Source organism: Dipteris shenzhenensis, chromosome 22 (assembly GCF_047967505.1).
Source record: "Dipteris shenzhenensis isolate YYH24624 ecotype China chromosome 22, Dip_SZ_1.0, whole genome shotgun sequence".
Lineage (NCBI taxonomy): Eukaryota > Viridiplantae > Streptophyta > Polypodiopsida > Gleicheniales > Dipteridaceae > Dipteris > Dipteris shenzhenensis.
Window position 1 is genome coordinate 48,266,478 of NC_141617.1, and position 14,081 is coordinate 48,280,558.

The 14,081-nt window shown below is 43.5% G+C and overlaps 2 protein-coding genes across 2 annotated transcripts in view; both read left to right on the plus strand.

Moving 5' to 3' along the window:
• Positions 1-3,747, plus strand: part of LOC147888212 (uncharacterized) — a 44,480-nt gene extending 40,733 nt beyond the window's left edge. Inside the window, exons 4-5 of the mRNA XM_087393305.1 lie at positions 3,562-3,592; positions 3,709-3,747. Of these exons, the coding sequence (XP_087249431.1) occupies positions 3,562-3,592; positions 3,709-3,747 (70 nt within the window). The remainder of the gene's footprint in view (positions 1-3,561; positions 3,593-3,708) is intronic.
• Positions 3,748-4,273: 526 nt separating this feature from the next.
• LOC147888213 (pentatricopeptide repeat-containing protein At4g13650-like) lies at positions 4,274-6,391 on the plus strand. Its single transcript, XM_087393306.1, has one exon. It carries the CDS (start codon positions 4,274-4,276, stop codon positions 6,389-6,391), a length of 2,118 nt encoding a protein of 705 aa, XP_087249432.1.
• The last annotated feature ends 7,690 nt before the right edge of the window (positions 6,392-14,081 follow it).

Here is a 14,081-nt window from a genome sequence, read left to right on the forward strand (position 1 = left end):
ATGCATTCGGTAGGTTGGCAATGCAATACTCAATACTCAACACATAAGCTTGCAACAAGTAGTGTTTTTGGCACTCTCTTTGCCACTTACAAGCCCACAAGACAATTTACATACATTAACACAAACCTTCCCAAAGAACAAACCTTGCTACTGAAGCGTCAAGAACAACTGCAATGTCTACATCCAGAAAGCACTGACATTTTCTTTGACAACATCGTTGCTAAGTACTTAAAATGTAAAATGAATCTCCACTTCTTTGCCAATGACTACACAATTTTTGGAAAAAGGGCAAAAAAGACGAAGGCAAAAGTAGTGCGACTCAATAACTACAATCAGGTCACTAATCTAGAGAACTACTAGAGGGAGCAATCAGGTCACTAATCTAGAGAACTACTCAACACATAAGCTTGCAACAAGTAGTGTTTTTGGCACTCTCTTTGCCACTTACAAGCCCACAAGACAATTTACATACATTAACACAAACCTTCCCAAAGAACAAACCTTGCTACTGAAGCGTCAAGAACAACTGCAATGTCTACATCCAGAAAGCACTGACATTTTCTTTGACAACATCGTTGCTAAGTACTTAAAATGTAAAATGAATCTCCACTTCTTTGCCATTGACTACACAATTTTTGGAAAAAGGGCAAAAAAGACGAAGGCAAAAGTAGTGCGATTCAATAACTACAATCAGGACACTAATCTAGAGAACTACTAGAGGGAGCAATGCATACTCTTCTTACCATACCACAATGTCGAGCCAACATTGGACCAAAACACCGCTACATGGCATGACATGTACAATGACCATAAACAAATCATTGACACAAACAAGGAAAATTTATTCAAGCTCATTCCAAAAAAAAATACAAATTCCACAAGGACCTCAAATCCCTCAACATCCTTTAGCAATCATTCCACACATGAAAATGTCAATGCATATGACATTGTCATTAAAATGCAAAACCAAACAAGAAAAAATCAATTCCACAGTGCAACTTTACTAACATAGAAATTTCTACCAAACAAGGACTACTATAGCACATTTAGAAGGCTAAACATTGAATAACAACTAATTCTCAAGGACATGATGGTCAAAAAAAGAGTAAGTCCAACAAAGAAATTCCATCTTTCCTAACATGCAATGCTAGGACAGGCAAAACATTTACACTACTGGTTATAGTTCAAGCACTTCTAAGGCATGACTCCCACAAAGACACTTGCAATGCCAAAAGTACTCTTACTGGCTTACACAAGAAAAGAAACATTCAACATTGGTGGCACGATAATTCACTCAACTCTAAATTTATCACTAATGGCATCTCACTACATAAGTCTTTCTATGGAAAAACTACAAGAGCTATCGCAACTTTATAAAGAGCTGGAACTAGTTGTTTTCGATGAGGTCTCCTTGATAGGCCATAGCACATTAGTTGTCGCAAACATGTGCCTGCGAGAAATCAGACACAACCATCTCAAACCATTTGGAGGAGTTGATGTTCTCTTCTGCATTGCTTTGAGGAGATCCTCCTGATCTCAATCTGCCTGTCCATGGTGAAGTATGTGAACCACTGCTAGATGTGGAGATCTATGTCAAGCTAGACCAATAAAAGATTCATGGATTTTTATGGAGCAACCCACAAACACATCAATGATGTCATCCTTTTGGAAAGACAAAGTGTCCTTGTACGAACTTAACACTCCAATGTGGCAAACTAATAGCCAAAACAGTCATGTACACAATAAAATTAGAGTTGGGAAACACACATTAGAAGACATCTCTTACATAAATGAAAAATACCTCAAAAAACCTATGGAAAAACAAAATATTCCACATTTTGTGTACACTAAAGCTACAAAGGGTATTCACAACTAAGAAAATTTTGACTTAATCCAAGAGCCCCCACATATTCTTCAGGCAGTTGACAGGAAACACAAAACATGTAGCAAAACCATTACAATTTCAACCGACCCAAAAAACACAGCGGGATTGCACAAAGCACTACATTTAAAACCGGGGATGATAGTTGAAATATGTTCCGAAAATTTGGACATTCCCGATGGCTTGGTAAACAGTGCTGACGGCATCTTCAAACAATCTAACACAAGCACTGAACAACTTGTTGTTTGGGTGCTCTTTACCAACAAAGACATAGGAAAGCAATCACGCTTGAGGAACTCATTCCTTTACAACAACAACATTCCATCCACTTGGACTCCAATACAGCAAATTACAAGGGAATTCCAAATAGGTAAAAACGATTTAAACACCGTTTCACGACGCTAATTCCCTATACAGCCTGCTGCAGACAGCTAGAACAATTCATCACTTTGCAAGGAGATTACATTGCCTTCGACCCACTTGATTTATCAAATTGCATATACTAGCATACACAGCTATCTCATGTATCCACAACCCACAAAACCTATTCCTCATCAAGCCCCTTGAACCAAAGCACATCAAAGTAGACAACAATGTCCTCAAAGAAATTAAACGACTAAAGACCGAATGACAATGTCTCCTACATGAAATTAACTTCTCAACCCAACATTACAATCCCTCAACACACATGCACAAACATCACATCAAGAGGACATACTTCATGATGATAAGAGTCTCCTCAGTGCAACAATCCTATGTTTACAAGAACTGCATGACAACAGATCAAATACACTTTTCTTACCAAATTTCACATGCTTGAAAAAAATAATGGAGTCGGAACATCATGCTTCAAAGAAGAACTACAATTGCAAGAAGAAAAATACATCTACGACAAAGGATGTGAATGCTTACTGACGGCTCTCACAAATCATACGTCAACTAGAATAATGGTCATCAACATCTACAAATCACCTGCTGCGCAAACTACAACACTTCTTTCTTCGTTGGAAAGTCTTCTGCAAAACATTAACCCCACAACAACAACAACAATCATAGGACACTTCAACATCAATTACAGTTGTGCCAACTCAAGCACACGAAACAACTTTATGACTTTATGCAAAAGCACAAAATGAAGCAATTAATTAATCAACCAACGATAATATACGGCTCAACTATTGATTCAACAAACATCAACGAACAGGAACTAATTTCATTTATTGGTCCGACCATTCACTGGTTTACACAACCTTCACCATATCTCTAGGGCAAGCCTCATGAATGTAATTTACCTTGTTCAACTAAATGGATGTAGAAATTGTCCTTAAATTTCTTTTGAACAGAGCCTTAATTGACAAGGGTGCATGTATGTATGAAAGCACTTGGCTCCAACTTATGGGTTTTACGCGTCTTTAGACACTGTCGATTGTTTAGTAAGAAATATTAAAAAAGAAATGCTTTGAGGACTCGTAAGATCCATTAGGCTTTGCCAAGGTTCTATAGTTATTTGCATGCTCTCACACTGTGCAAAGCCATTGCCTTTTTAAAAAGAAAAACTATAATTTAAAACTGAAGGGTAAATCGGAGTTATTTTTTCTTAAAGGTCTTACGACTGATACCTGCAAAGTTTTGATGTCAACTTTATGGACTTTTTTTTTTTGCTTTATTTTTATAAACAGATCCAGTAGACGACAATCTCTTCACCGGCAGGTATAAAACCCGTTAGGCAGGCATAAAGCCCTTTCAATAGGACAACGAAATTTTATTAAACAGGTGAACCTGCTTTTTTGGCAAATGGCTTTATGGATAGCAATTTGTTTTTTCAGGCACGGCTTCAACAGTTAACAACAGGCGAATCGGCTTAAGCGCCTTCCTCGCAAACAAATATGCGAGACTTGGATGAGCGACTAGAAAGCTTGAAGTGACTTGAAGACTTGTAGATGGAGGAAGCCAAGGCAATCGTTCTAGGGAGGGCTCAAGCATGGAGGGAGAGTGGCGCTCCTGAATTGATTTATAGCCATGTTGGAGGGGGGTAAAAGACACACACAAGCTGAAAGTTAGAAAAGCCAACACGTGAGGTCGCGAGTTTGTTTTCAGCGAACTGGTGAAACAGGCCGCGAAGCTGTAACGGGACCTAACACTAGTTTCAGGTGCCATGATGCTTGGCGGACAATTTCAAGGGGAATTGGCAGCAAATATTCTGAGATTGCCGTAGTCCAAGCACACAGACTGTCCTTGTCTACCAAAGTGCTGCCGAGGGAGCGCTGGCAGTTGGCTACGTCATGACACCTCAGCCTTCAAATAGTTTTGACCCGCCATAATGTTCTGCGCCTGAAAGAGATCACTATCTTTATTTTGATTATGGTAGCACGTCTTGCATTTTTATCGGTTATGGGCGTACACTTAAGGCTGCCCCTCCGCAGTCATTCCTTTGGTGCGGGCGAAGGTGGAAATACACTACACAAGAGGTTGATTCACGCTGTGGAACGTCTAAATGAGCTTGCCATGTTTGAGACAAAAAATTTGATGCAGATGTATGTGAAGCATGGGTGCCTAGTGGATGCTCGCCATGTATTTGACAACATGCAAAAGCGTGACGTGGTATCATGGAACATTATGATCCTAGGGTATGCCAAGCAAGGAGAGGGTGATTTGGCTTTGGAATTGTATGCACGGATGCACCAGGAATGTGTCCAACCAAGTTCCCGAACCTTTGTTGGTGCATTGAAGGCTTGCAGTAGCCTGGCCGCACGGGAAGAGGGGAAGCATGTTGATGGGAAGTTCACAAAAGTAGATTGCCTCGAGAAAGGTAGAGCCATCCACTATCATATCGTTCACAGTGGCACTGAGTCAGACGTATTCGTGGGGACCACCATGGTAGATATGTATGCAAAGTGTGGTAGCATGGAAGATGCACGGCGTGTCTTTGATGGTTTGCAACATCGTGATGTGTTTACGTGGACTACCATGATCTTGGGGTATAGCAAGCAGGAAGAAGGTACATTGGCTTTGGATATGTACGTACAAATGCAACAACAAGGTGTCACACCAGATCATCGACCCTTTGTTGCCGCCCTGAAGGCTTGCAGTAGCCTGGCAGCACTAGAAGAGGGCAAGCAAGTTAATGGGAAATTGGAAAATTTAGAATCCCTGAAGAAAGGTAGAGCCATCCATAGCAAAGTAGTAAATAATGGCTTTGCATTGAATGTATTTGTGGGAACTGCCTTGGTGGATATGTACTCAAAGTGTGGGAGCATGGAGGATGCCTGTCATGTCTTTCACGAATTGCCGTATTGTGATGTCGTTACATGGACTGCCATGATTGTGGGGTATGGCAGGCAGGAAGAGGGTGCGCTGGCTTTGGATTTCTATGCATCAATGCAGGAGAAAGGTCTCACACCAGACCCTCGAACCTTTGTTGGTGTATTGAAGGCTTGCAGTAGCCTGGCAGTTCTGGAAGAGGAGAAGCAAGTTGATGGGAAATTGACAGATACAATATGGCTGGAGAAGGGTAGAGTTGTGCATTCCCAAGTAGTAATGAGTGGCCTTGAATCAGATTTATTTATGGGGACCACCTTGGTGGACATGTATACAAAATGCAGGAGCATGAAGGATGCAAGGAGCATGTTTGATGCATTGCCTCATGATGATGTAGTTACATGGACTACCATGATCTTGGGGTATGCCAAGCAAGATGAAAGTGAGGAGGCTTTTACACTTTTTACACGAATGCAGCAGCAGGGTCTCACACCAGATAGCTTGGCCTTTATTGCCATCCTTAAAGCCTGTGGCAATACAGCAGCCTTGGAAACCGGAAAGGAACTACATTCTCTAATTAGCAGGGTTGGACTTGAGACAATTGCGCTAGTGGCAAAGAGGCTCATTGACATGTATGGTAAATGTGGGAGCATGGTTGATGCGAAACAATTGTTTGATGCATTGCCCAAAAGGGATATTGGAATATGGAGCTCTTTGATTGCTGGATATGCTCGGTGGGGAGAGAGTGAACTTGTGTTTCATTTGTTTGAGAGGATAAGGCATGAAGGCATTCAGCCAAACGGGGTCACTTTTCTTAGCATTCTGACAGTATGCAGTCACGCGGGTCTTGTAGACAAGGGCAAGAAGTACTTTCAGGATATGACCAAGCAATATGGCATCATCCCTACTGTTGAACACTACACTTGCATGGTTGACCTCCTTAGTCGTGCAGGTCTAGTGGAAGAGTCATTGACAATGGTGGAGAAGATGCCCATGCAACCTAATGCTCTTGTATGGTTGACGGTATTGAATTCTTGTCAAAAGTGGAAGAACGTAGAAGTTGGAAGATGTGCTTTTGAAAATACGGTGAGATTGGATGGAAGGATTTCTGCAGCATATGTGTTGATGTCAAACATATATGCGGATGCTTATATGTGGGAAGACCATGATAAGATTCTGGTGTTCAAACATGGATTAAGCAAGGATACAGCTTATGGACTAACTATGGCAGAACGGCACCTATGTTTGTGATGGATGTAGGAAACATTCTCAAGGAAAAGGTACGCATACAATGCTCAAATTTTGTACTTTTACACATGAGGAAGTATGTGTGCCCAATCTTGGACTTGTGTTGCATGAAAAATATGACGATGAAAAGGGCCTCCACTGTATGGCATGCCAGTATGCTGGTTATCAGTGCTGTTCGAAGTTCTATATTCTGGAAGGCACACCCGTAACACAACACCAGGATTGTGACATTAAATTATTATATTGCAGAGGGAGTTGATTATCATAATCTCACAATGGGGAAATCGTCCTACGATTATCCAGTATTCTTCTCCTCTGGTGTCTGACCAGGAATGGAGCCATTGTTCCGAGAAGTGGATAATTGAGCAATGAAAGTTTTTTGGAAAGCCAGTGGTCTCAAATGTTGTAGAGAAGTAGCTGACAAGGAAGATAACAATCAATCATGTCTAGCCCTCAAGATTGGTGAAGAATGATACTAAGAGATGTTGTCTTGGACTGTGGAGAAAAGTTGGAGTAGCTAGTCTTCTTACCTGCCTAAAGTATATGTAATATGGCTGCCGTGCTTTTTTTAAGGTGGTACCCTCGAGGTAGGCAAATTGGCACTTGTGAGTGAGGTGTCTCTGCAATAAAGTTGGATGAGTGGGCAGTGTAAAAGGTTACAAGTGGGAGAAGGTGAACACTGAAGATTACGTACATGAACAAGGCTTTTTAACAAACGAAGGATGTTGCATGGTGATGTGAGGCCACCTTCATGGTGGGGTTGGCAGTCATTTGGTGAGCATTGCAGAGCTAGGCCGTTGACTTCTCATACGGCTGTGTGCTTGGGGTGGAGTGAATCGATTCTCTGGTGAGAGGTAAGTTGTTGACTCCATCACTGTCGCCACATCCTTGTAGTGCTTTTCGATTTGGGGTGGCTTTTGGGCTTGTCAATTTTCTCAACAGTATGTAACATCAAGGCATGGGTATCCCACAGCCTATCTACAATAGTATCTACAATAGTCACAACCATCAAGTAAGGTGGAAGCTGGCAAGCTCTAACACATTGTCTTGGTAAGCATCCGCCTAGGCTAGCATCTAACAGACCATGTCGAACAAGTGGTCAATCTTCGGATGGGCCCCATTACTGCCAAGAAGACATCATGGATGGAGAGGACCTGGGAGTTACCATAAGATGTAACAGAGATGCTGAGAAACTCCAAGATTTTAAGCATGAAAGTAGCCATTCCACTCTACCAGGGTACTCCGTTGAACTGGAGAAATGCCCCACCCTCTTGAGTCAGTTCTCAACCATAGATCTTATTCTCATGCTCTATTGAATTGGCCATGTATACTGTGCATTATGAATTGCATATCTTTGTCTTTGAGCAAGTTACTGGCGTAATGTATGGATATGCATGTGGGAGAGCATCTGTTCATACAATGCTCTGAATACAATATTGTGGCCTTACAATGTCCGTGGGGATATCATAGTGGCTATTCCTTATTATGGAGGATGGTGTTTATGGCTTTACTTTTATGCATTTTACTTTTTAAAGTGAGTTTGAGCATGTTTATATATATGGGTATAATTTTTAGGAATGCATAAATGGGACTACGCCGCCGTGTTAGTTTAAAATGAAGTGCCATGAGATTTCTTTTAAATGAGGTATTTGATTGAGAGACTTGAAGGACCTTGAATGGATATGCATTTTGTTGATGATAATGTGAGTTCGCATTTTCACAGTAAAAGATGCAAATTAACTTGGGGGGGAAGTGGGGTGTAAAGGGGCAAAAACAACATAAAGGCGAGGGGAAGGAGCAAGAGCTTTGAGTCGAACTTCCGGTGGCACCATGGCAGGGCTCAGCATGAAGAGCCCTTCAACATTGAGGTCTTGTTGTTGGAAATGGAGGAAAGACACACTCAATCCTCACACCCTCTGCGGAATAGGATCAGCTCTGTCCCTCACACTCAATGATGCAGCTCACTCATGAAGACCTCACTCAAACAGTAGAGAATAGGCAGCATATACAAAAGTGAGAAATAGAGAACTCAGATCATATTCCTCCACCAAATAGTGGGCAAAACAAGTTCCAAGATGAGCACAAAAAAACCAGCAAAGGGGCTAGACAAAAGACTGAGGACTCTCATAGAAAACTCCTGCTCCGTGCTGCCTCTTAAGAGAGGCTTTAGTGGCTGATGCAAAATGGAGGGGAGAGGGGGGCTTTATATAGGGGCTGGCTGCCCCTTGAATTGGTCGACGATCAGGTCGGTCCTCCCTGAAATGGGCCAACCAGTTGGTTGGCTGGCCGACCAGCCTGGTTGGCTGGCCGACCAGCCTGGTTGGCTGGGCCAACCAGCCTAGGGTAGGCCTATAAATAGGGCCTCCCTTGGCCCATTTCCTTGCTGCTGCTGCTGCGCATCCTGCAGCCCATACAGCCATCTAAAATTCCCTCCCCCTTTGAGGTGGACTTGCAGAGGCACCTGGCCATTATTCATCACCAAGAGTCTTCATCTTGCTTTGCACCACTTCTCATGACTTTGCCTCTCTTTCATTCCACCTTTTGTGACACCATGTGCAAAAGAAGGGAGACACTCAACTGCACATGTGGACCACATCTCACCCTTTTGTTACATCGACGATTGTAGCAGGTCATCTTCCCTCTTTTCATCTATCTCATCCACCTCTTCCCCTTGCTTCCACCAAATTTCATCTCCACCTGCTTCTCCGCTTCTCTAACCCTCTTCTTGAAGCATCTCTCCTATAGTATCTTCAATACCTTGTGCCATCCCTATCACTACTCCCATGTTGGCCTTCTTGACCCATTGAACGGTTTTCCACTCCTTCGATGACATTAGAGATGGTTGCTCCTCCGGTGAGTAGCATGTCAAATGCACTCATCTATTATGCAGAGCAGTAAACCTCTTGTTGTAGCTCTCCCCGTAGCCTCTCTGCTCCCCCCCCTCCGGTAGCCTCTGCCCCCCCCTCCCGTAGCCTCTCTCCGCTCCCCCTCCCGTAGCCTCTCTCTCTCCGCTCCCCCATATTTAGCCTCTCCGCCCCCCTCTCGTAGCCTCTCCACTCCCTCCTTCGTAGCCTCTCTCTCTCCGCTCCCCCTCCCGTAGCCTCTCCGCCCCCCTCTCGTAGCCTCTCCGCCCCCCCCCTCCCGTAGCCTCTCTGCCCCCCCCCCCTTCTTCTCGCTCTCCGTCCCCCCTCCCGTAGCCTCTCCGCCCCTTCTCCCGTAGTCTCTCCTAGCTGGGCTGAACCCCCAGCCCAACTAGGGGGTTAGCTCAGCCAGGGGGTAATAGGAAATATGGCCATCAAAGCATGGCCCAGCCTACCTTCCTTCTCTTCACATTCTCTCTAACCCCAAGTTGGGCTAAACCCCCAACCCAACCCAGGGGTTAGGTTAAGCCAGGGGGGTTCATCATGCAGCCAACTATGGATTGGCCTACCCTCTCCTCCAAGTCTCCCTCAACCCCCTCAACTCCTTCAACATCCGCCAGGAATCGGTACTCTACAGTTGCAGCCATGACACCCTCTCCATACGCACGGAATTACCAACAAGAAGGCTCAAAACAGCCCATCCTTGGGCAACAGGATCAGATTTTTTATTTACATCAGGCAATGAGAGAGCTAGGATTGGAGCTAGCAGAAGTAAAGGCCCGACTTCACATCTTGGAAGGGCCTGGTAAGCAGGCAGTAATTGATGAGGCTGTAAAATCTTGTAAGGATTCCCCCCCTACCCCGCAGCTAGTCTCTACAGTCAAAGATCTTGTTCACACTGAAGTACAAACTGCTAGGAAGTGTTTGTGGAAGTGGACAACAAAGCAAGTAAGTCTGATATCCAAGCAGAGATTAAAGAACACGAAGCTAGATGTGATAATGCGCTGAAGATTAGAATTGGGGGGCTCCCAAAAGATTGGTACAAAGAGGAGGATACATATAGTGAAATATTGACAAAGATCAAATCAAGTTTGCCCAACATCGAATGGGTGAATGATGATGAGCAGGATGATGACAACTCCAGGCCAGCTTCTATTTTATACTATAGAGGTCATGCAATCCTTACACTGAAGTCAAAAGATATGCGGATCAAGCTTCTTCGACAATCTTACAAGCTTAAGGGCACTAAAGTATGGATAGTAGAGGAGCTTACACAAATTCAACTCAAGATTAAGGCAACTGAATTAGCTAAAGTCAGGGCTGCCAGAAAGGATGGAAAATGGACAGTTTACCGTTAAGGGGTAGCACTAATCAGAGAGTTTAAATCAAAACCAAAAGACTCTCAATCTTAAACTGATGTATGGCTGTTTAGTCTCCAGAATATCATGTAGGTACTCTAAATAATTGGGATTGCTTTTTGCACTCCTTGGGAGCTGCCATGTGCCCTCCCTAAAGCAGATGTACTAGAGGGTTTCTTGCTGTCCCATAGACCTTTTGGTCTCCAGTGGACGTCAACAGACTTTCTTTCTTTCTTTCTCTCTTTCTCCATTAAGGAATGCAGACTTGACATCCATCTGATGCAAGTGTAACCCCTAACTTGTATACAAGCAAGAGAAAGAATAAGGCGTATTGTCTTTATCCTTGTGACTGGTGCAAATGTCTCTCATAGTTAATGCCCTTTTGTTGAGCATATCCTTTTGCCACCAATCTTGTCTTCTAGTTCGTCTAAACTCTTGTCAGCTTTTTACTTGACTTCGTAGACCCATTTGTAAGCCAATGACATTCTTTCTTGTGAGTGGTTCCACCAGCTTCCAGATTTCAAAATGCCATTATACTCCTCTTCCATGACATCAACCCATTCCTTGGATTTTACTACCTCTCGGAAGTTGGCAGGCTCTTTGACCCGTGGCACGCAACATCTACGGGCTGTTTGCACCCTTCTAGGCTTCATACAACGTCCTCTGCCTCATCCACTAGCTTCTTTGCCCACCTTGGCATTTGCGTGGATGATGAGGCTTCTTGGTCATTCTAACCATGACATGCATTCCCCGCTTGAGAATTTGCAAAATTTCTAGGAAATACTCCCCATTCCGTGGACCGCTTCTACTCACGCTAAGTAGCATGTCATCAATCTCTACTTGTGCGGCGCAGCATTCTACACTAGCACTGCCACTTTACCATCAACAAACCTCTACAACTTCCTATTGACAAAGAGATTCTTTATGCGGCATTTCCAGATTTGGAAGTTGTTTCCATCAAACATGAGAGTGGTTTGCAAACGAAATTCTCCCATTGATGTCATCTTGATAGAGAGGGATATATGCTCTCTAATCTACTTCAAAAAGCTCTAAATTTGGAGTTCGAAGAAGAAAGTTATGCTCCCCTAAAAGTTAATGCCTTTTGAATGTCAAAAATGATGGATTTGGACTTGGAGTGCCCAAAAAAAAAATTCCTTGGAGGGGGAATGCAAGTTAGATACTGTTTGAGCCTTTGGAAGGTTGACTTTTCATTTTGTTGTGAGAGCCTTCCAATGATAGCCTCCCCTTGGCTTTATAGCTTTGGGAATTTTGACTCTTTTGAAGCCTTTCGAAGGTCCAAATGTCCTTCCCCTTGGCTTTATAGCTTTGGGAATTTTGACTCTTTTGGGGCCTTTGGAAGGTCCAAATATTCCCTTTGACACAAAAGGTGTATTACCCTTTGTGCACCTACAGGGAATCATAGGTCCCCTTGGCTTTATAGCTTTGGGAACTTTAACTCTTTTGGACCCTTTGGAACGTCCAAATGGCCCTCCCCTTGGCTTTATAGATTTGGGGATTTTGACTCTTTTGGAGTCTTTGGGAGGTCCAAATATCCCCTTTGACACAAAGGTATACCTTTTGTGCCCCTACAGGGTATCGAACCTATGACCTTGTGCGTGGAGGCAAAGAACTTTACCACTAAGGAAAAAGCTTTCACGTGGAGTTGGAGGTCAAGAGATATAATATGAAGAGACTTATTGGGAATTTTTAAAATATGACACGTGGCAAATACTTAGGCCAATCCTTTGATGCCCATTACCATCCTTCTTCGTTGCTCGTTGCGTCCTCACAACTCACCCGCTTTTCTTCTTCTCTTCTACTTCGAGCAACTCCCGCGTCAACCAATGGTGCCAAATCACCACCACTGGCATTGGAAATTTGCATCCCCATGAGTCCAAAATGCTACCCTCATCACTTTCCGTGGCATTTGTCTGTTAGCATCGCTTTGTGGATTTTGCCAATTCTAGCCTAGCATTCCACTGCCCAAGCTTTCCTATTGGTGCACAAACTTTGAGCTTCTTTCTTGTTGGCTGGAACAACCTGCAACTGCCTCGTCAGGTCATCATGACTCACCAATAGAAAGCACACAAGCTATCATGGGGACCTGCCTTTTGCAATGCTGGCTTAGCATCCCACTGCTAGAGATACAGCATTTGGGGAGTTGCTCTTAAAGCTTTTCTCTCAGCCGCTGCCACTTTGTCTCCTTCTCAGTCTTTCTTCTATGCTCCAACCTCCTTGCCTAGCCGTTGAGCTCTTCTCGTCCTTTCTTCTCTGCAAGTAAGCTACTCCTTCACGTAGCGCTTTCACGTCTCCTCTCCTTCATGTACAGCCGCCTGAGCTCCACAATGCTCAAAATGGAGAGGCTCTCTGTTTAGTTGTGCATATGTTTACTTATTGTCGAGTCACCTCTCTCTGTTTCACTGTAGCGCCTCTCCCCCCAAGCTCCTGCTCTTCTTTTGTCCACGTTCTCTCTACACAACAACTGCTACCTCAGCTTCTGCGAGCTCCTTGCAGCTCTTGTTGTAGTGGTGTCACTACCTAAGCTCCTGCTGAAGCTATTGTTTGCTTGACTATCTCCAAGAGCTCCTTGAGCTATCTACGCGATATGGTCGCGCAATGTTTCCAAGCTGCTATAGTCGATTCAAGTTCTATCTAGAGGTATTTACTCTTCTAGTGACAAATTTCCTTGCTCTACTACTTGTCTTGCAGGTCGCAAACTTCGCGGGTCTTCTACTTTTTGTCTACTAGTCAAGCTCTACTTGAGCTCTCTACTTGTGTGTTGGCTGCTTCTTCTCTTGCAATGCAGCTCAGCTGCCTTTAGAGCATTTGAGCTCTTTGCTTCAAACCTGCTTGTGTAGTGCTTGCATGTTTTCAAAATTTTAGCTTGGTTGAGCCACTAGGTCTCTTTGAAGTCCTTTTGAGCTAATCTAGTCTGCTACTTCTCAGCTTCTCGTGCAGCTTGCCTTGGGGCTCTCTCTTTCTCCACATTGCTAGTCTTTGAAGCTTCTAAGCTCCCTTGGTGCAACTTTCTCTTTTGAATGCCCTTGTTAGTCTTTGTTGCAAGCTTCTTCAATTACTTTTTCCAACTTGAAATGAGAGACACCCTTGCGTGCAACCTTTTCACGCCTCATGCACTATTGGAAAACAAGGTGAATGATATTTGATCATTCATAAGGCCTGCCCAAGATGAAAAAAGTGAAAAAGAATACACTGGAGATGATGTGAAGACTATGAGAGATAAAGGAAGGAGAGAGAGAGAGAGAGAGAGAGGGGGGGGGGGGAGAGTAGAGATTAAGGTGGAGGATTTCATGGGAAAGAAATAGAAAGTGGGGAGTTGGACCAATCATAAAATTTAGGACTTTCACAAAAAGAAAATTTTGAATTTTTGCTTCTTAGAGAAGAAGGGAGAAAGGGGCAAAAATGGGAAAAATATTAAAAGTAATCAAATTTTACCTTGCCCCCGCCCTTTGACTA

Coding starts and splice junctions, on each gene's coding strand:
- LOC147888213 (XM_087393306.1), top strand. CDS start 4,274: ATGGGCGTACACTTAAGGCTGCCCCTCCGCAGTCATTCCTTTGGTGCG.